Raw genomic sequence first — 21258 nt, 5'->3', positions numbered from 1 at the left:
CCCCGGCCTTTAGTTTTCCCATCTGTAAAGGGGGTTAATAACAGTACCTGCCTCATAGACTTACTGTGAGGGCTCAGTACGCTGATGCTTGTGAGGGACTTGGAATAGTGCGGGACACACCATCAGGGCTCAGTAAATGAGAGCCCCCAGTGCACCATCCTCTGAGTCTGCAAGGCTGTTCTCATTGGCAAGGCGCTCGGGCGGAGTGTCCCTGCCACTTACAAGGTTGCTCAGGCCCCCCACGCTCTGGGGTCCTCACCTGTCAAGTGGATGTATAGTAACAACGCCTCCAGCCTAGGCTGATTTTGGACTCAGCGATGCTCCCTGACCATTGGAGACTTACATATCTGAGAATAGTGCCCGGCGTGTGTTAAGGATTCCATAGTGTTAGCTACTGTCATCATTATCTGCAATTAAAAGTTTCACCAAAGTACCAGCGTGCCACACGCTTCTGTTTTATATTCTATGAGAATGATGGTGGTCATAACCTAAATCGAGTTTAACCTGCGGGAGGCACAGGCCGCCATTGAAAGAATCATCTCCGGCTTTTATTGAGATGCCCCGTGGTCTGGCACTGTGCTCTCAGGACACAGCCCAGCTCCTCGGCCCGACGTTGGAGACCCCACCACACGTGTTCTTGCCACTCGTAGCCTTGTTCCCATCACAGTCACTGGCCTGACCTCTCACCCAGGATAACTGGGTTCTCTCACTTCCTGGGGACACAGAAAGAACAAGCGTGCAGTCTCTCCCACGGTCCAGACAGATGATATCCCCCACTCTGCACAGAACCTTCCTGTGGTTCCCCAATGCCATGTGGGGAAAACCGAATCCCCTCACCATGGCTTACAAAGCCAGGGAAAAGCTAGCCTTGGCTGAGTCTAACCACAGTATTTCTTCCTTTTTGCTGTCTGGCTGCCTGGTCCTCTTTCACTTCCCCTCAGGCCGTGTTTTCTCCTGACCAAGCCCTTTGCTTCTGACATTCTCTCTGCCTCCCACCCTGGCCCTAGGTGCACAACACCCCTTGGTGTAACACCTCTTTTTTCCACTTAAGTGCTGCCTCCTACAAGAAGCCCTCCCTGACCACTGGTTGGGCCTCTTCTCCCTCCCTGCTCTTGCTCACAGGATCTCTATTTTCTAGTCTCACTGAAACTCTTTCAGTTCCTCACAGGAGCAAAATATATTCTTTCCTCCCCAGCAGTGACGTAGCGCATGTGGTTTTCTCTGCCTGGAACAGTCTCCCACCTAATACCTGCTTCACGTTCCAGCTCATACATGTCCCCTCTTCCAGGAAGCTTTGGCTGCTCAGCCTGGTTTTCAAGACTCAAAGCTTCCTGTGCTTCCCCATCGCACCCTGACCACATGGTGCCTCCCTCATCCTAGCCCTGATCTCTCTTCCTGTGCTCTCCCCTGACCACTGTCACTGTCTGGGGCCACGTTTGTGAGAACTGGGAGGGCAGGACCCAGGGCTGTCTCAGTCAGTGCTGCGTCTCCTGCCCCGGCAGCCCAGGGCCCCGTGGATGCTGAGTGACCGATCCTGTGAACAACACGCTTCTCACCCTCTCCCCGCAGTGCTACTTGTTCCACATGTACGTGGGTGTGCGAGCCGGCGGAGGCATTGGGGATGAGATTGAGGACCCGGCCGGTGATGAGTATGAGCTGTACCGGGTGGTCTTCGACATCACCTTCTTCTTCTTTGTCATCGTCATCCTCCTGGCCATCATCCAGGGTCAGTACTGCCAGGGGTCCTTTTTGGGGGGGTGGAGGCGGGCAGCGTTGTGGGAGTAGGGCTCTGTGTCTAGTGGCAAACTAGCTCCGTTAAGAGTGCAGGCCCAAGCCCTGGCTGGTGTAGCTCAGTGGATTGAGCGCGGGCTTGCGAACCAGACAATCGCAGTTCGATTCGATTCCCAGTCAGGGCACATGCCAGGGTTGCAGGCAGGTTCCCTGCAGGCCAGTTCCCAGCAGGGGATGCATGAAAGGCAACCATACATTGATGTGTCTCTCCCTCTCTCCTTCCCTTCCCCTCTAAAGATAAATAAATAAAATCTTTACAAAAAAAAAAAAAGAGTGCAGGCCCAGGATCCAGTCTGCCTCTCCCTACTGTAAGACTTCGGGCAAGTCATCTCTCTGGGCCTCAGTTTCTCCATCTACAAAATGGAGATATTGAAGATAGGGCTTTCATATGGCTGTTATGAGAATTAAGTCAATTCATAGGTGTTAAGTGACTCAATGAACACTAGCTATTAGTATTTTTAGGAAGCAGGGTGAGATGAGGGAGATAGGAGATGGGAGGCTCAGAGGCGGGTAGCCAGAGCTGGGTCAGAGGTTGGCCACTGACTTGCACCCTGCCCCCCCAGGCCTGATCATTGACGCTTTCGGCGAGCTCCGAGACCAACAAGAACAAGTGAAGGAAGATATGGAGGTAGGTCACGGCAGGGGGCAACCCAGAGGGATTATGGGACCCTGGCTAGTCGAATAGGCCTCAATTCTGATGTCTCCCACCACCCACAGACCAAGTGCTTCATCTGTGGCATTGGCAGCGATTACTTCGATACCACACCCCACGGGTTTGAGACCCACACGCTAGAGGAGCACAACCTGGCCAATTACATGTGAGCGTGGGCCCCCTGCCCAGTCAGGACAGGGGTGTGGCCACCTCCACCCAGGAGCGGGATTCGGGGCCCAGGCCAGTTTTGGGAAGTGGTTGTGGTGTCAGTGTGGGTGGATTCCCAGCCAGCCAACCGGGAGAAGGTAAGGATGGTCTTGACCTGTCTGCCACTGTGCTCCTGCCCCCAGGTTTTTCCTCATGTACCTGATAAACAAGGACGAGACGGAACACACGGGTCAGGTACGGGGATGTTAATGGGAGGACACTGGGCAGGGATGTGGAGGGTTTTAATACAGAGTTAACCAGCAGGTGGTATTAAAAAGCCCACACCAGGCCCTGGCTGGTGTGGCTCAGTGGATTGAGCACTGGACTGCGAAGTAAAGGGTCACCAGTTCAATTCCCAGGCAGGGCACATGCCTGGATTGCAGGCCAGGTCCCCAGTGCGGGACGCCTGAGAGGCAACCACAGGTTGATGTTTCTCTCCCTTTCTTCCTCATTTCCCCCGTCTATAAATAAATAGAATCTTTAAAAAAAAATGAAACTCACATCAATGTCAATGTGCTCTTCCCCACCCCCATCCCTAGGAGTCTTACGTGTGGAAGATGTACCAAGAGAGATGCTGGGACTTCTTCCCGGCTGGCGACTGCTTCCGCAAGCAGTACGAGGACCAGCTTAGCTGAGTCGTCCCCAGCTGGCCCCTACCTCAAGTGCCTTATTCTCCCAGCAAGTCCCTTAGCCCCCAGACCTCTCCTCCCGAGACCCCTAGGGGAGAGTGACCGTGAACTTGAAAAATAAAATCTGTGCTGCACCCCTGACATCACCGTGTTGGGATTGCTGACATTTGGAGGGGGGAGCGGGCCTCCAGGAGCTCTGGCCTCTCCGCAACCCCGGAAAAACAAGATGACAGCAGAGGCTGAAGTCCTGTTTATTGGGATACAGGGGCGAGTCAGATCACTAATGTGGGTGCCTCAGGGAGGGCTGTGCAGGGAATGGTTCCTAACAACCGCTCCCCAGGGCCGTGTTCCAGGGACTCATTCCTGGATATAGAGGTTGCTGGGAGCAGTGGGGTCATCCGCTGGGCGTGTCTCCACCACCACAGGCCTGGGGAAGGAAGAGAGAAGTCAGTTCGTTCATTTGATCATTTGTTTACTCATTCATAAACGACTTCATAGAGACCGTGACGGGGTGATGCTGGGCCGTAGCAGTGAAGGAGCAGACATGGGCCCTGCACTTGGGGAGCTCACTGTAGAGCGGCAGGCCGACATGCATCAGTGCGGTCCATGAGTGCAAAGAAGCGATGGCCACATGGCAGGGACCCCGCCCCAAGGGGTCAGCCACGGTGCCTTCGGGAATGGATAGTGGAGCCTAAACAAGGCTCAGGAGGGAACCTGGTGAAGGATGGGGAAGAGTGTTCTGGGCAGAGAGAACAGCCTGTGCAAAGGCTTTGAGCTAGGGGAAAGCCTGAGGCTTTGCTGCAGAAGTCATGGTGTCGGCTGCGGCCAGAACTGGGTCATTTATCTTGAAGCCACAGGAGGGTTTCAAACATGGAGAGTGACCAATTCAGATTTAGAATTTAAAAGACCCCTCTGGCATGTCAAAAGGTCATAGCAGGTCCTTGAAGGGGCTCTCATTGGCTAAATCTGGGAGTATCTGTGCCTCAAATAATGATAGTAATAGATTATATGTAACACATAGAATAAAACAGAAATCCATGAGACTATGCTGAAATACACACACACACACTTAAATGGTGGAGAAGGGAGAGCTTTTCCCTACAGTATAATGACAACTAATAAATGTAGAAGAAATGACAGAAATGGAAAAATCACCATTTAGTAACCATCCTAATAGTAGATTCAGGCAAAAATCTAGTACATGAAAGTCTAATGAGAAAGAGTATATTTACAATCTCAACAGTTCTCCCCAAAAGATATAGTAGTCTTGCCCTGACTGGTGTGGCTCAGTGGAGTGAGCTTGAGGCTGCAAACCAAAGGGTTACAAATTCAATCCCCAGTCAGGGCACAGGCCTGGGTTGCAGGCCAGGTCCCCAGTAGGGGGTGCGCAAGAGGCAACCACACATTGATGTTTCTCTCCCTCTCCTTCTCCTTCCCTTCCCCTCTCTCTAAAAATAAGTAGTTAAAAAAAAAAAGATACAGTAGTCTCTTCCCCGCCCATCCATGGTTTTGCTCTCCAAGGTTTCAACTACCTGAGGTCAACTGCAGTCCAAAAATATTAAATGGAAAATTCCAGAAATACACAATTCATAAGTTTTAAATTGCATGTCATTCTGAGTAGCATGATTAAATCGTGTGCTATCCCACTCTGTCCCACCCGGGGTTGTGAACTGTCCTATGGATCCATGCTGTACACACTGCTCTCCAGTCACTTAGTAGCCACCCGGTTACCAGCTGGACTGCCGTGGTATCTCAGTGCTACGTCCAGCCTAACACCACGGCCCAGAGCTAACATCTCAGTTCATCCGTCACACAGACGCTGCCTCACCTCACATCATCACGAGAAAAGGGGTGAGTGCAGTACCATAAGATTCTTTGAGAGGCACCGCATCCACATAACTTTTGTTATCATATACAGTGGAACCTCAGCTCTCAAACTTCATTCATTCTGGAACTGTTTGAAAAGCAGTTTGTTTGAAAACTAAATCTCCTTTGTCTCCTGAGAGAGACATGAGTGATCACACAGGCAGCACCGTGAATGGGTGGTTGGGCAGAAAAATCGAGACCCGAAGCTTTGTTAGACAACCAAGGCCTTTTTTGTGTGAACAAGTTGGTCAAGAACCAAATTGTTCTAGATGGGAGATGTTCGAGAACTGAGGTCTGACTGTACTATTATAATTGTTCTATTTTATTATGTTATTGTTGATCCTTCATGTGCTTAATTTGTAAATTAAACTTTATCATAGGTTTTGTGTGTACAGGAAAAGAAACATAATATACACAGGGTTCAGTACCGAGGTTTCAGGACTGAGAGGCTTCAAATATATCCCTGCAAATAAGGGGGGGACTATTGTACTTATTAATAGAAAGGGAAAAGAGTAACTTTATACAGGGGAAATGTGGCAAACTGCACACCTTAGCCAAACGATCAAAGAGAACATCACCAGGAATCAGGCAACGGACGCCTGCCTCCTGGCATGACACAGTGAGAAGCACACGCCATCACTTCAGAGATGTTCCTGCCCAAAATGCTGAACCTGGAAGCCTCTAACCCAATTGAGGTTCATTCTGTGAAACAATTTTCTTGTGTTCTTCAAAAGTGTCAAGGTCCCCCTGGCTGGTGTGGCTCAGTGGATTGAATGATGGCCTGCGAACTGAAAGGTCGCCAGTTTGATTCCCAGTCAGGGCACATGCCTGGGTTGCAGGCCAGGTCCCCAGATGGGGATGTGCAAGAGGAAACTGATCAATGTACCTCTCGCACATCAATGTCTCTCGCCTTCTCTTCCTCCCTCCCTTCCTCTCCCTAAAAATAAGTAAATAAAGTCTTTTTTTTTTTAAGTGACAATGTCATGAAAAACAAAGGAAGTTTGAAGAAATGTTCCAGGCTAAAGACTAAAGAAATATGACTCCTACCTGCAAGGTGTCATCCTGGATTGTATCTTGGGCCAAAACAAAAAAAAAAGTATTATTTTTTGGTTATAAAAATTATCATTGGGCCCTGGCTGGTGTGGCTCAGTGGACTGAGTGCCAGCCTGTGAAGCAAAGGGTTACCAGTTCAGTTCCCAGTCAGGGCACATGCCTGGGTTGCAGGCCAGGTCCCCAGTAGGGGGTGCACAAGAGGCAACCACACACTGATGTTTCTCTCCCTGTCTTTCTCCTTTTCTTACCCCTATCTAAAAATAAATAAATAAAATCTTTTAAAAAATTATTATTGGGACAACTAGTGAGACTAGAATGGGTGTGTGGCTTAGAAGGTAGTGATGTCTCCATAATATTTTCTTGATTTTGACAGCTGCACTGTGGATTGTAAAAGCATGTCCTTGCTCGATTTAGTAAACATACACTGAAGAATACAGGGGTAAATGGGCATCATGTCTGCAATTCACATGCACATAGAAAAATATATATAGAGAGAAGCTAAAGCAAATGTGGTTTTACAAAGTTATCAACATCTAGGGAGTCTGGGTGAAGGGGCGTGTGAAAAATGGACTACAGAGGGCAGAGATGGAAACAGGAAGAGTAGGTGACAGAATGTCCAGGCCAAAGATTCAGGTGACCAGAGACACCTCGGGATGCTTCTGAATCAGAAGCTCCCCTCCCAGATTCTCCGTCCCCTTCCCAAGTCCGTACCTAGGGGAGCCGAGCAGACGGAAGGTGAGGGTGGGGTCTCTCAGCTCCTGAAGCAGCTGGGGGAGAAGATGTGTGTCAGTAACTAGAAAACTCCTCCCTCTCCCTTAAAGAGAACAGGCAGGAGTTCTCTGAACTCCCAGTCTCAGATCCACAAATAATCATTCTTGCTAATACCACTCACTGGCTGCGTGACCTCGGATCACTAACCCATGAAATCACAATACCTACCTGATAGGTGATCATGAAGATGAAGTAAAATACAAATATGTAAGAATAGGGTCTGACACGTAGTGTTCTATGAGCTAAGCACCATTTTCGCCCCATCTTCCAGATGAAGAAAGTAAGGCACAGGAAGGTTAAGTCATTTGCCTAAGGTGACTCAGCTGGATTCCAACCCAGGCAGTCTGGTCCATGTTCTTAACCACCCACAAATCTCTGTAATAATCCCTATTTTATAGTTGGAAGACTGAGGCCCAGAGAGAAGCAGAGTCTCTTGCATATGGTCACACACAGCCTGGGATGAACTCTACACCCAAGACGCCCCGGGGTAGAGAAGGGGACCTGTCTGAACCGAGACTGGAGGAAGCCTCTCCTCTCGGACTCCGCACCCCGACTCAGTCCTCCGGGTCCATCCCGTGAGTGAGAGGATGGAGTGGGAGGGGCAGGCTGTGGGTCTCCTGATAGAGGCGCTTACCTTGTCGGAGCCCAGAGCCCACACCTGCACTCCGTGCTTCCAGAAGGCCTGCAGCTGCCCCCCGACCATAGCTGGGAGGAAAGCAGTGCCTGTTACCCTTGGGTATCCCTTGAGTCTCCCCTCTGGACCCCAGGCTCTCCCACCCCTGCGCATACCCACAGCCTCCACGGCTTCAGTCATGGGGATCTCCGGGGTTCGAAGCCCCCGGACCGGGGCCCCCTCTGGAGTCACCAGCTTCAGAGACCCTAGAAGTGGGTGAAGAGAGGCCTTTAAGAGCAGGGCTTAGAAGGTTACTTACAGAAGAAATGGACAATAAATTCAGTGTGAGAAGAAAAGCAGGACGGGGGCAAGGCCTGGAGGGGCTCGGCATTTCTGAGAGGCACAGGGTCTGGAGTTCGAAGAGCTGGGAACACTGAGGGGAAAGAGGAAGGAGCGTCCTTACCGTCCATCAACACCATCACCTTGTCTTCCTCTACCTGGGTTACCTGTACTGGTCCCTTGTGCTCTGTTTGAGAAGAGGGGTTCAAGGATCCATTCCGCCGCATTCTGCCTCCCTCCTTGGCATCTTCTCCATCCCGGAGTTAGTAGGCTAAACCCCACTTATTATACCCGCCTCTCTCCCCGCCCAGACTCCATGCCAGGTTCAACAGCCTGCGTAGAAGACGCCTCGGCCTAAACCCCGCCTAGCCACCCAGACCCACCCCTTCCACCAGCCCCACCCCAGGGAGCCCCGGCCCTACTCACTAGTGCTCATCTCGCCTAGCCAGCAGGACAGCGCGCCGAAGCGCACGGTGTGGAAGAGCACCGACTTCGCCAGCCGCCCGGGGCTCACGCCGATACACACGGCGGGCAGCTCGGAGCCTGGCCCTGTCAGCAGCGCGAACACTGGCAGAGGCGTGGGTAGCGGGAACAGCACCTGCTGCGGGGCTCAAAGGGAGCGGCAGGCTCAGAAGAGGCTTGGGGCGGGGCCTGAGAGGGGCGGGGCCTTGAAGGGGCGGGGCCTTGAAGGGGCGTGAGCTGGGGGCTTCCCAAGTATTTCCTCGGCCTCGGTCTTGAGAGGTGCCAATATAGAAATTTCAGGGGTCGAAGCCTCGCGGAGATGGGGGGTTAGGTGGCGCCACCTTAGAAATGGACAGGTGTGCCCGCAGAGTCGTGGTGGCTTCCGTTTGGGGGCGTGCTGCCCGGTGACAGAAAAGCAGGGCTCCCCCAGGGGGCGTGGCCTCAAAAGCAGCCAAGACTCAGAGGTTCAAAGGATCTGAATGTGGAGTCTCCTTAAAGAACGGAGGTGGGGCGGGGCATAGGGATACGAAGCATAATTAGGCCAAAGGTGAGGGGCAGAGCTTAAGGATTAGAAAGCTCTCAGGCCCGGGAGCCTCCAGTTCTGACATCAGGTGGCCAGAGCCTTGGGGGAGACTGGGACAAAGACTGGAGGGTTCCTGGAACCCTCCATAGAAGCCAGCCACTACCGGCCCTCCTACCCGAATCAACAGGAATTTGTTCATGGGCTGGTACCACTGAAGGAGGATCACGGAGGTCTCCAATGCTCCGCATAGGAATGGGCCCCCCGAGCTGGCGCCCTCCGCTGTGGGGGTGGGTAAGGACATGTTAGGGTCAATCTTCTCTCCCCTTTCCCCCTGCCAAATGGCAACATATCTTTCCCAGGGTTCTGGATACCCTGCCTTAACCCTGCAAACCCCTTGGGTGGAGCAGCCCTCTCCAGTCCAGACCCCCTATCTTCTCCCCAGGAGGTTCTCTCTCACCCACACAGCAGGCCCGGCAGCCTTTGGTGTCCTGGATCTTGGTGGAGACCATGTTCTTCCTGCAGAAGAAGGTAGGTGGGAATAGAAAGTAGGCAGGAAGGGGGGGATTACAGGGGCCTGTGGTGCCATGAGGGGCTGGTACCTTGCTAGTAGCCGGTGGGGGCTAATGTGAGAGATGGGGCTTCCCGCTCTGGTCTCCTTCCTTTCCAGCAGGCCCAGGATGCTATGGGAATACAGGTGGGGGGTCTTTCCTGCAGGGTGCGTATACATAGGGGAAGCAGGCAGTTACGGACACTGGACACTCCCTCGACTTTCCCCCTGGCTTTGCTCGGCCCCATTGCTTTGTCTGAAATTCCCAAGCCTTCCAACCTTAAGCACTTTTCACTTATTATTTTTCGCTAACATGTTCTAAACAACCCCCGTAAGCCAGGCACTGTGCTCAGCACTGGTGAACATTGGTGGGTAAAAGAAATTATGTTCCGCCCTGGCTGGTGTAGCTCAGCGGATTGAGCGCAGGCTTGTGAACCAAAGAAATTATGTTCCTTGCCTTTCGGTGCCTGTAGTCACATAAGAAACTGTGCACTTAACTAGTCAGATGAATACACATTACAAAGTTCAAGAAGAAACCTATCTAGAAACTCTTTTAAAGTTTGTCATCGCAGATATTAACTAGCTCATGAGTCCTATTTGGCTTGGCGTTTCCCCAGGCCAAAGAATTTATATGTATGGACCATGGACATGAACTAAGTGGGGGAAATGCTGGTGGGAGAGGGGATGCAGGGCGGAGGGGAAAAAAGGGGAGAAAAAAATGGGACAACTGTAATAGCATAATCAATAAAATATGTTAAAAAAAAAGAAATTCTTTTACACAAAATATTTATAAAACAATGATACAAAAATTTAATCTATAACTTGCTCACTATTTTAGTAATGTGGGGTAAGTTCTAATGAACATCAAAGAACGGTAAAAACGAACTTATTGTAAAATTCCCTCAAAACTGGCTTGACTGGTGGGAACTACCGTGAGTCCCATTTCATTGATGGGGAAGCTGAGACAGGGAGCAGAAGTCTCCTGCCCCAAGTGAAAGAGTGAGTAGGACTTGAACCTCAGGCTCTGTGAGCAGGGAGCCTAGGCTTTTAGCAGCTGTGCTCAACTATCTCCCCACCCCCTGACCTTTGACCCCTTCACTTCTGACCCCCAGCCCTTCCACTCCCCCACAGCCAGACCTGAGAGAGACATGAGGACATTGTTGATGCAGTACAACCAGGTGGTCCGGCTAGGAAAGAGCTGCAGAGAATGGGGGAGACAGCTCCTGTGAGACCCGGGCCACCCCCAGCTCCAGTCCCTGCCCTCGCCCACCCTGGGGACTGTCCCTCACCATCTCCAGCGTGGCCTCCTGATCATTCCGGTTCAAGATGAAAATGCCTTCCTCTGCCCCTAGGATCAGGTGCTGGTCTAGGGGGAAAGGCCTGCTTCATCCGGGGGCACCTCCCAGACCCCCACCTGTCTGATCCCAACCACTGGCACTCTGTCCTCCAGCCCCGACCCTCAGCTCCCTAATCCACACCCCCAACGCAACACTCCCAGCCTGTGTCCCCAAATCTAAACTGAAACCCTGACCCGGTCCTTCAAAGTGGTCTCCTTCTCACCTGCCTCTGACTCCCGATGTTCTGGTGGCTCTTCTGTCTCCGCCCCACACGTCCTGGCCCCCTGGCCCCGCGGTGCAGACCCAGACCCCAGACTCTCCCGGCAGCCCTCCAGGTTCTGCCCCTCTCCTCCCTCCCTAGATCTGGTCCCTGGATTGATCTCAGCACTGATCCTCACACTCAGATCCCCAAACGCGGCTTTTTCTGCCCAGCGTGACTCTCCCCAACCGCTATGCTGTTTCTTTAACATTTACCTCTCACTGACCTTGTCTCCATAGCTTCCATCCCCAAACTCTGTCCCTTTATGCTACATTCTAATCCCTAAAACTCTTGACCCCAAAATGCTAATCGTAGTTTGCCATTAACCTCCAGCTGAGCTTACCAGGGCCCAACTGTCCCCCATCTTGTACCCCAAACTCTGACCTTTCAGCTGTATCTGGTACTCAGAGCCCCCAAGCCCCAACTTCCTAGTTTTTACTCTCCAACTGAACCTGTCTTCAGCCCCTGTAGCTGCAGGCTCTGTCTCTGCCCCAGCTTTGCCCCTCCCTGCCCCACCCCGAGTTCTCCGCGACCCTCCTGAACACCCACCTTTGGTGGAGGGGTGTGTCCAGGCGGCCGTGCTGTGAATCCGCAGTGGGCAGCCGTTGAACAACTTGACAAGAAGGGCACATCCCTAGGCAGGCCGTGGGCAGCAGGGCACGAGATCCAGCAAAAGGGAGGCGCGGACGGGCAGGCGCAGCGGTTAGGAGTCCAGGGGAAGAGTGCCAGGGTTCACATTCCGCCTCGTCCTCCTCAAAGGTTTACAACCTTGGCAGGCTCCATACCCCTCCCTGCCTCAGTCCCCCCCCCTTGTGAAATGGGGGATAATATCTACTTCTGTCTGTACAGGTTTACACCACGTGAAGATGTGAGATCAATGTCTGGCACGGAAGACATCTGCTCCGCAAACGTCACCTGTACTCATTATCACTCTTCCCACCCCCGCCTCAGCCAACACCCCCAGTCCCACCTAGAGGTGTGAGAACCCAGCACAGCTGGCCTCACCTTTCTCCTCATCTTATCCTTCTTGGGGGGCAACAGTGGGGGCTGGTCAGATTCCCGGGGGGGTGGGTTCCACAGTGAGGGTTCTGAGACGGGATGGGGGCAAATCAGCTTCCAAAGCCCCGCACCCCACCCAACTCCCACCCTAGCCTGCCCCGTTACCTGAATGGGCAGTTAGATGGGGGCTTCGGGTGGCTGGGGGCGGCCCCACCTGGGGGGTGCGGGGAGGAGGACCACTGGCACACCGGACCAGCACCCCGGGGCTCAGCTGCTCCTCCTCCCCTGGCCCCCAGGGACCCTCGTCCGATGGAGAACGGAACTTGGGCTTTGAAGACAGAGAAGGGGGACGGGTAACATATTAGATGATCTCTGAGAGCGGGCACCCTGCCATCTCCCTGCCTCGGCTAGAACTGAAATTGGTCACCGCCCTGACCCTCTTCACAACATCCTGCCACCACTCCAGCCTTCCCCTCTGCCCCCGTGTCGACACACTGCAGCAACTGAAGGGTTAATGCCGGGTGCACCAGCTACTGACCAGTGTCCGTCAGGCTAAGTATCGGTTCAGGGATGCTGCTTCCACACCCCAATGGGCTCATGGTCCCATCTCCCGGACTTCGAGGGTCCTGGTGCCCCAGACCCTGCCCTAGAACGCCCAGTAGCCCAGCATCTAAGGACTGTGACCTCCTGGCCCCCAACCCTCCAGCTCTGACCAGGACCTCACCTTGGGGGGCAGCGGAGGAGGTGTGTCATATGCAAGGGTGGGGCTGAAACACAAAGGATAAGCAGGTGGAGGTGTGAGGAACAAGGATGGATGGGGTGGTTCAGGGCTGGAGGGCTGAGCTCAGCAGGCTCAGGGGTGACTGGAGCTGAGGACTAGGGGACGAATTAACCAGCATGATGACAACAGCAGGAGCAGCTCTTGGAGATCGAGAGCTGACAAGGCATCAAGTCTAAATCTTCATGGCCACCTAGCAACACAGAGCATCTGCGCTCCCGGGGTCAGGTCCTGTCACGGTGCCCAGCCACGGGCAAGCCTATGACAGACACAGCGTGGGCCCTGAGGCTGACACTGGCCTGCAGGCTGGGGGCTGGCTGCTGGGACTGAGGCTGGGGTCGGGGCCGAGGTCTGGCATGCGGGAGATCCCCAGGGGCCAAGGTTTAGTCTGGGAGTCTATGAGTAGATGAGGAAGGACGAAGTCCTGTGGCTGAAGCCTGGGGCTGCAGTTGAGGTCTGGGGGTTGGAGCAACATCTGGGAGGAGCTGGGGGCTGGAATGTGGAGGAGGGTCCAGGGCTGAGCCAGACAGATGAGGAAAGAACTCAGGCTGGAGCAGAAGGGATTCTGGAAGGAACGGGTTGGGGGGCTCGGGCTGAAGGCAGGTGGGGACTGAAGTTAAGAGTCAGGTCAGAGGTCCTACAAGAAGGTGGAAGAAATGTAGGGGCTGGAGTTAGGGTAGGACTGACGGTCAGGCATCGGTGAAGGAAGGTAAAGGGCTGAGTTGGGTGGGGTCAGGGAACAGGGTTGGGGAGGGAGGAGAGGGTGGGCTGGGCCGGGGGTCATGATGGGGTCACGGGTTGGGGTGACGAAAGGTGGCAGCCACACTGTGAGGGTCCGGTCAGGGCTCGGGGAGGAGAGGTGGAAGGAGAGTGGGGGCTGAGGTTGGGGTCCATGCGGAAGCAAGGCAGGGGTCCCAGAAAGGCAGGGGCTGGGTGAGGGCCCGAGGGGCGGAGGGCGCGGCCTCTCTCACATGTCCACGTCGTCGTAGTCGTCGTCAGACTCTGATGGCTGCCTCCTGAGGAGTGACAGGCGTGAGCCTCGGCCATTTCCACACCAATCCTAGCCCCTCCCCTCCCAGCCCGAGGGCCCCTGACCTAGGACTGCTGCTCCTGGGGTCTTCGGGGGGCTGTAAGTGAGCCTGTGGGATACCAAAGGGTCAGCGGTGGCCTAGGGGACAGGGAGGGCGTCGGGAGCCAGTGGGGTGGGGGAGAGGCGTCTCACAGTGCCAGATGCAGGTCTGGACTCCATTCCTCTCAGCTTCCTGAACTCCATGTGCCGCCCTGGAAGTTGGGGGAGGGGGAGGTAACACAGTGAGCTGGGGAGATGGATTTAGAAACACAGTAAGACTGGGGGGAGGGGGAGAGGTTGGCATTTTCGGATTGAAGCTGTCCCCTAAAGGGCGGCATCTTGGTTTACAGGGGTCTTATTTGGGGGGCAGGGTTTGGGATCAGGGACATGAGGGCTCAAAGTAATGACCGAGTGTTGGGTTTCAGGTTCCGTCTGGGAACCGGGTCTGCCATGTTTCTGAGGTTCTCTGGGGGTCAGAGTGGGGATGGGAAGCCTGACGGGATCTGTTTGCAGGTCAGAGGAGCGGAGAGGCCAGATAGTAACGGGGTTCTCTGGGGTCACTTGTGGGTCAGATGGTGGTGGGGGCCTCTGAGGGTCTGTTTGGAAGTGATGAGTGATGTGGGGGTGAAGAGGGTCTCTTGGATCTATTACAAGGTCGAGTGTCCCCAAGTTTGAGGACTCTACTCACGACAGCAATCTGCATCTGGAACCCCCAGCGAGCTGGACCGGTGTGTGGATCTGATCCGCCGCGGGACGGCAGGGGGCGGCTGTTCAGGGCAGCAGCTGCGTCAGGCCGCTGCCCACCTGCCCACGCCCACGGCCCCCGTGGGCTCAGCCTGGAGCCCCTGACTCTCCCATAACCTCCACGCCCCCAGCGCTGGGCCGAGCCTCCCACCCGCCCTCCCTTTCTCCTCCAACGAGAGGCTGCAGGAAGGTGTTCCAGGTAGGGGGCACAGCCTGAGCAAAAGCTGGAAGGTTCCAGGGCTTCTGTCCGCCAGGACCCCTCACCTCAGGCTCCTCGTCTTCAATCTCCCCAACAGGGGCCCCCTTCCCTGGGTTCCTCAGTTTGTCGAGAAGATCTAGGATCAGGCCTCTATTTAGCCCGGGCTGGGATACCAGCTGATGCTAGGGGAGGGGAGGAGGGTGTCAGCAGGCCGAGGGCTGGTGTGGAGGGAGGCGTTGGGGCAGGGGCTTGAGAACTTGTCTCGGGGAACAGCGGGAGAAGGCGGGGAACTCTGCAGGACCAGCAGAAGCCCAGGGAATTCTGAGGAGTTTGAAGGAATTAAAAGAATTTAAGGATCCCCGTGTGGGGGTTGGAGAATTCTGTTCCGGAGTACACCCAGGGATGGGTCTTGAGGCCCTTGGGAATTTGCGAGTTTTAACAACTCAAGATATCCTGGAAAAGGGTCTGGGGAACAAGCTAGAGGGTCTTTGGGGGTTCCTGGGGAATTTGAGGCACTAGGCACTAGGGACTTTAGTTCTGTGGAACTAAACCATCAGTGTTCTAGGGAGCCATGAGGCCCTGGGTAATTCTGGGGCGAGAGTCTGGGAGGGTTTCAGGGAGGGAAGGTTTACACTGAGCATCTTGGTGGCACCAGGTCGTTTCTTGGGGTTCTTGGTGAGGGTGACTTTGACGAAGTTGTGGAAGGGAGCCGACCTTGGGAGGAAGAAGCCACGTCTGGGGTGAGGCGCCCAGACACTTCCCATCAGACCGTCGGCCCTGGCTCCGCCCTCCCTCATCTCACCATCCCTACCATTTGCCTTTGTCCTTTAGCCGGGGTGGCTGGTAGCCACTCTTGGTCATGAGGAAGAGAACTCTAGAAGAGAAGGTGAGAACATGGAGTTCGGACTCGCGGTGGAGACAACAGGGGCCCCCGGTAGCAATGAAGTCAGCGGAGAGCAAGTAAAGAACAGAACGAGAAGACGCTTAGGCTTCACCACGCCCTGCACCCCCAGGCCCTGCCCCCCCACCCGCAGGGAACACCATGGATCCCATTATACAGCGATGTGAGTCAGAGGGAGGCCCAAGATGGGGACCCCTGAGGGGGGTTCCTGGTGCAGAGGGCTGAAGAACGGACATTCTGGATTGGGGGGATCCTCGGGGGTCTCTGATTGGGCTCAGAGGAAAGGGGGCCTCCCATGGGGGGATTCTGGTGTGGGGACGCAGGTTGGTGGGGGTGTTTAAAGTGGGCCTGGGTGGGGTCTCTGGGCCCAGAGGGACCAGCCGCACTTGCCTACCTGAGAGGGTGCACATCAAAGAGCGGTGGCTGTAGCTCAGCCAGTTCGATGGCTGTGATGCCCAGGGACCAGATGTCACACAGCTCGTTATATCCTCCCTTCAGGGCCACGGCTGCCACCTCGGGAGCCATCCTGCAGGCAGAGACCCTCAGGGAGCCAGGAGCGACATAAGAAGGGAGAAGGGAGACCCTGGCGTGGGCAGTGGGGGGAGGGGACAAAGAGAGAGAGTAGTATGGGGCAGAGAGAGAGAGTAGTATGGGGCAGAGAGAGAGAGCTGTAGAGAGAATCATAAAGATGGAGAGAAAGAGGCAACAGGAATAAAAATGCAAGATGGAGACAGCTAGGAGGGCAGAGAGAGGGGGAGAGAGAGAGGGAGCTAGGAAGAGAGAAATCGAGTCACACACTGGGACAGAAAAAAAGACAGAAATCAACATATAGGGAAAGACAGATGAAGATAAAAATCAACGCAAACACTCAGACACAGAGGCGGAGAGGGGCCCAGGGGACCTAGATAACGAGAAAACTCAGGAGGGAGGTGAAGGGAAGGTAGAATGTTCAACAGAGCGAGTCAGAGGCTGGGAGAGGAGCCAGAAGAGTCCCGAAGATTGGGTGGAAAGTCACTGCCCCCCACTCCACCCCCGGCCGCCTGCCAGACATCCCTCACCAGTAGGGCGTCCCGATGAAAGACAGGCGTCGAGCCAGCGTTGCCCCGATCTGGGCCGAGATTCCAAAGTCAGCTGGAGGCAGAAGGAGAGACACAGTGGCCTGCAGTCCTCTATCCCCCTGCAGCCCTCAGCCGGTCTGCCTCTCTAGCCCCAAGCCACACTCACCCAGTCTGACCTCCCCGGAGTCATTGATGAGGATGTTGGCTCCCTGGGAGAAGGAGGAGGGGTGGAAGGCTGTCAGAGACCACCACCCCTAGCCCGGCCCTGCCTCCACCCCCCACCGCTACCCCACAGGGCAATACCACCCCGAGCCTTCGAAACAGCGCTCCCGTCTCCTGGGGCTCCCACCCACCAAGGCCACCTTTCTGCCCCTAGACCACCTTGATGTCCCGGTGTATCTTCTTCTGTGAGTGTAGATAGGCCAGTCCCTGCGGAGAGGGGTGAACATGGGCTGTGAGAGCCTGGGGCTGGAGCAGGGCCCTGCCCCCGCCCAGGCCCAGCAGGCCTTTCCTTACCTGGAGCACTTCTCGGCAGACGTAGCTGATCTGCAGCTCTGACAGGGGACCTGTCACTGCAAGGGTCACCCCGGCACAGTGTTGGCTGGGAACCAGGAAACCCGACCCAGGGAGCCCCTGGTCCCAGTCCAAACTGGCTGAGAGGGTGCCATGGGGGTGGGGCGTGGCGGGTACAGGATGGGAGAAGTGGGAGGGGAGGTGGAGGGGTGGTCAGTGACAGAGGGAACCAGAGCCAAAAGGAGACAGATTCATTCAACAGACATGTGCTGTGTGTCTACTGTGTGTACCAGGCACTGTGCCAGACACTTGGGACACAGGTATGAATAAAAGAGGCAGATCCCTACCCTCGTGGAGAGAACATCCGACCGTAAACCAGATAAATAAGTAAAACACACAGCACACAAAATGCTGATAAATAAGAAAAAGCGAGAGAGGACAACAGGAAACACGTGGGAAGGCTATGACATTTTACAGAGGTCAGCGGAGGCTGCTCCGAGAGGGTGACAGGGTGGAGATGTGAGCGGTCCTGCCTGGAGTGGGACCCAGAGCCAGCGCAGAGGCCAGGGGGCGGGAGGGTCCCTGGTGGGTCTGCAAAACAGCCAAGTGGGTGGAGCAGAGGGGAGACCAGAGATGAGGTTGTTCAGCTTGGGCTTGGGGGTGCAGTGGCGGTCAGACTTGGGGTCATTGTGAGGAGCAGTGGGCTTTTCAGAGGGAAATGGAAGCCATGGGAGGGCTCCGAGCAGGGGGTACAGGGCTTTGTAAAATGAGGAAGAGACAGATGGAGAAGCAGGAACAGATCCAGATTGGGATGGGGGAAAAAAGATGGTCAGGACCAAAAAGTGGGAAGACAGGCACCACGAAAAAGAGAGAGGCGGAGGGCGGAGCAGAAATGATGGAGAGGTAGACAGAGAGGAGCCCTGACAGTCTGGCTGTGTGAGTCACTTCCTCTCTGTGGGCCTCAGTTTCCCCGCAAAGGACTTCTTTTTTTTAAGATTTTATTTATTTATTTTTAGAGATAGGGGAAGGGAGGGAGACAGAGAGGGAGAGAAACACTGATTGGTTGCCTCTTGCACTTCCCCAACCAGGGGTCTTGCCCACAACCCAGGCATGTGCCCTGACCAGTGACCGATGTGCCTTGCAGTTTGTGGGATGACGCCCAACCCACTCAGCCACACCAGTCAGGGCCCCACTGAGAACTTAACAAACTGCTTCCTTTTCTAACATTTGAGGTGTTGGGCTGGACGGAGACAGGGAGATGGTGAAAGACAGAGGTGGGCATGAAAAATTGAGAAGCGATCACAGGCTACTCCACCCCACCCTCAAATTCTCTGAGAGTGAAAAGCAGTCTGAGAGAAAGAATCAGAAATTCATTCACTCTTCAGTGAAAATGGAGGCACCCACCATGAGCCAGAAATGCAGAAATACTCAAGCACAAATAGACCTCGGTGAGAAAAGGCAGGCGCAGAGGGAGATGGGGAGGGGTGAGTAGAAAGATCACTGCGCACAAAAAGATCATTGGGTCTTGGTGGGTCTGTCGGGTCCTGGTGGGAAGGGCCCAGGGCCCACCTGGTAACCACGGTGCCCCCAGCATCATCCAGGCCAAGCCCGGGGCCGAAGGAGGGGCTCAATGTGTGAAACGTGGACCAGGAAAACAGTTCCAGGAGACACAGACACGGAGAGGTGGATTGGAGGGGTGGGGGCCACCTGGGGCCACTTGCCTTTCTACTCACCTTGGTAGATGTCCTGCAGAGAACCGGCCCCACAGAATTCCATGCAGATCCAGAGTTTCTGCAGCCTACAACAGTTTAGCAGTAACAACAACAACCACAACAATGATACTAATAATAATAGCAGTAAAGTTATTTTTTATTGCACAGACCCCAGTTCACTCTCTTGTTCTGAACTCTTCATGTAACAGCTGTCATCTCTGTACCTCCCCTTGCCCACAGAGTAAAGTCATCCCACTTCCATTTTATAGGTGGGGAAGCTGAGGCTCAAAGAGGAAATGTACAGTGAGGATCCACTGGCCTCAAACCCACGTCTTTGGGCTCCTAACCCAGGGCACCCTCTGCTGTCCCATGCTAATCTGGGAGACAGGGCAGAGATCTCTCAGGTTGAGGAAGTTCAGAGGGGAAACAGAGGCCCAGGGTGCCAGGTCCATGGGACGGAGTCATTATTGAGGCATCTGAGATATTAATTTGGGGGTCAGGGAAATTAGGGGATCATATTAAAAGAGCAGAGAGTAAAACTGGGGGAACCAAAGGGCATAATAGTGAAAGATTCATTTTAGGGGACTTAATTTCATATTTGATTACTACGAAGAGCTCAATTTTGGGACCCCTGGCCCCAAGTGGGAGTTCTGAATTGAAGGTTAGAGATTAGGGGATGTTCTGGTCAGAAAAGTGGAACTTTGGACTGGGGATCAAGTTAGGGGTGACTCAGTTAAAATGGGGGTCCATGACTGGAGCTTAGGTTGGGGGCATCCTGGTCATATATGGGGGCCCTAGGGTAGGGGCTGGGCTGGGTCCAGGGCAGGTTTGAGGCTCATTACCAGAGATAACTCCCATGGTAAGCCACGATGTTGGCGTGCCGGCAAGTTTTCAAGATGAGGATTTCCTTCTGAAGTGTGGAGACATCATCATCTGTGAGGAGGGGTGGGAGAGAAAGGTCTACTGCAGGGAAGAAGCACGGGGATGACCCCGGTGCCCCAGGAGGTGGAAGTGGGGGTGTGGGGAAGGAGCTCCTGAATCCTCTCCTCACCGGGCTCCATCTTCACCATCTTCAATGCCATCAGGTCCCCGGTCACCTTGTCTCGGGCCTTGTAAAGGGGAAGTTGACAGTCAGGCAGGCTCCATTCCCCCTTAATTCCTCTTCAGCATCCCTGAGCCAACATCAAGGACTGGGACCCTTTCACAACCCCTTCCCTTCAAAGGCCACTGGCTGGAGGGTGATGGAGAAGGAGAAGTGTCCTCACCTTGAAAACTTCTCCATAGGTGCCGCCTCCCAGTCGCTGCAGTAGGTCGTAGTGGTCTCGGGGGTCCCTATTAAAGATGTCAGGGTCCACGAGGTCCATTCCTGGGAGCCGGAGCTGGGCCTGTGCCCAGGGGCCAGCAGGGCCTCAGAGCTTGAGAGCTGGCACCTCCCTCCCTCCCCACACACCCTGCACCCGCCTTGCCTCCACTGGCTGTGGCCTCCCCCTTCCCCACTCTCATTTCCTGCCCCAGCGCAGGGCTGTGCAGCTGGCTCCACCCCCTGTCCCTTGGGCCCCGAGAGCTTGTGAGGGGCAGCTTGCGTTGGGACCCAGGGGACCCCTCTCCACCTTCATGGCCCTGGGCTGAATGTAAATCAGATGCAAACTACCTTAAGTGTGATCTGGTGGGTACCTCGGCACCCCTTCCCCCACTCTGGGTGGTGGCTAAAAACCACAGTTGAACTCTGCTGGATGAGTCCGGCCACAACCCAGAGATGGCCCTGCACAGGGACGACCATTCACTGTACATTAGTGTTTACCTTGGGCACCGACATGCACTTAGTGAAACTCCCCTGTGCAGTGCCAAGACCAGTGCCCATGCCTGCATACACACATGCACAATGTGTGTGTACCCACAGCACATACTTCCACATATGTGACACTTGCCTGTGAATGCAGTGAGCAGAATCTGTACCCACATTTCCTGTACCCACATAACATTTTTTAATTTACTTATTTCTAGAGAGGAAGGGAGGGAGAAATAGAAGGAAACATCAATGTGTGGTTGCCTCTCATTGGGGACCTGCCCTACCACCCCTGCCACACCACTCAGGCATGTGCCCTGACTGGGAATCGAACCTGTGACCCTTTGATTCATAGGCTGGCACTCAATCCACTGACCCACACCAGCCAGGGCGAGAGCTGTACCCACATAACTTTTGACAGCACACATGGGGCACTCGACTTCACCCACA

General features: G+C 54.5%; 2 protein-coding genes across 7 annotated transcripts in view; one reads left to right on the top strand and one right to left on the bottom strand.

Annotated features, from left to right (window-relative positions):
• The window catches only part of RYR1 (ryanodine receptor 1), a 117536-nt gene extending 114116 nt beyond the window's left edge, over window positions 1-3420 (top strand). For all 6 annotated transcript variants that reach the window (XM_053667517.1, XM_053667516.1, XM_053667518.1 and 3 more), the window contains 5 exons: window positions 1570-1726; window positions 2355-2419; window positions 2509-2609; window positions 2794-2845; window positions 3190-3420. In XM_053667517.1, the coding sequence (XP_053523492.1) occupies window positions 1570-1726; window positions 2355-2419; window positions 2509-2609; window positions 2794-2845; window positions 3190-3285 (471 nt within the window). In that variant the 3' untranslated portion in view covers window positions 3286-3420. The remainder of the gene's footprint in view (window positions 1-1569; window positions 1727-2354; window positions 2420-2508; window positions 2610-2793; window positions 2846-3189) is intronic.
• A 94-nt stretch (window positions 3421-3514) lies between these two features.
• Window positions 3515-20483, bottom strand: MAP4K1 (mitogen-activated protein kinase kinase kinase kinase 1). Its single transcript, XM_037141847.2, has 31 exons — window positions 20288-20483; window positions 20074-20131; window positions 19865-19955; window positions 19044-19108; window positions 17314-17369; window positions 17179-17226; window positions 16964-17006; window positions 16798-16870; window positions 16134-16265; window positions 15650-15712; window positions 15471-15552; window positions 14904-15020; window positions 14584-14662; window positions 14049-14107; window positions 13922-13965; window positions 13798-13842; window positions 12773-12815; window positions 12214-12376; window positions 12055-12137; window positions 11599-11683; window positions 10743-10819; window positions 10591-10651; window positions 9506-9614; window positions 9364-9422; window positions 9082-9185; window positions 8348-8522; window positions 8046-8108; window positions 7759-7848; window positions 7604-7674; window positions 6910-6965; window positions 3515-3706 (listed from the first exon to the last, which is right to left on the bottom strand). The coding sequence occupies exons 1-31, from the start codon at window positions 20384-20386 to the stop codon at window positions 3637-3639; spliced, it is 2463 nt and encodes an 820-aa protein (XP_036997742.2). The 5' UTR covers window positions 20387-20483; the 3' UTR covers window positions 3515-3636.
• Window positions 20484-21258: the final 775 nt, after the last annotated feature.

This window comes from Artibeus jamaicensis, unplaced genomic scaffold, assembly GCF_021234435.1.
Source record: "Artibeus jamaicensis isolate MK-2021 breed Jamaican fruit bat unplaced genomic scaffold, CSHL_Jam_final contig_47, whole genome shotgun sequence".
NCBI lineage: Eukaryota > Metazoa > Chordata > Mammalia > Chiroptera > Phyllostomidae > Artibeus > Artibeus jamaicensis.
The sequence above is the reverse complement of the archived record's forward strand: the minus strand, read 5'-3'. Positions and strand labels throughout refer to the sequence as shown.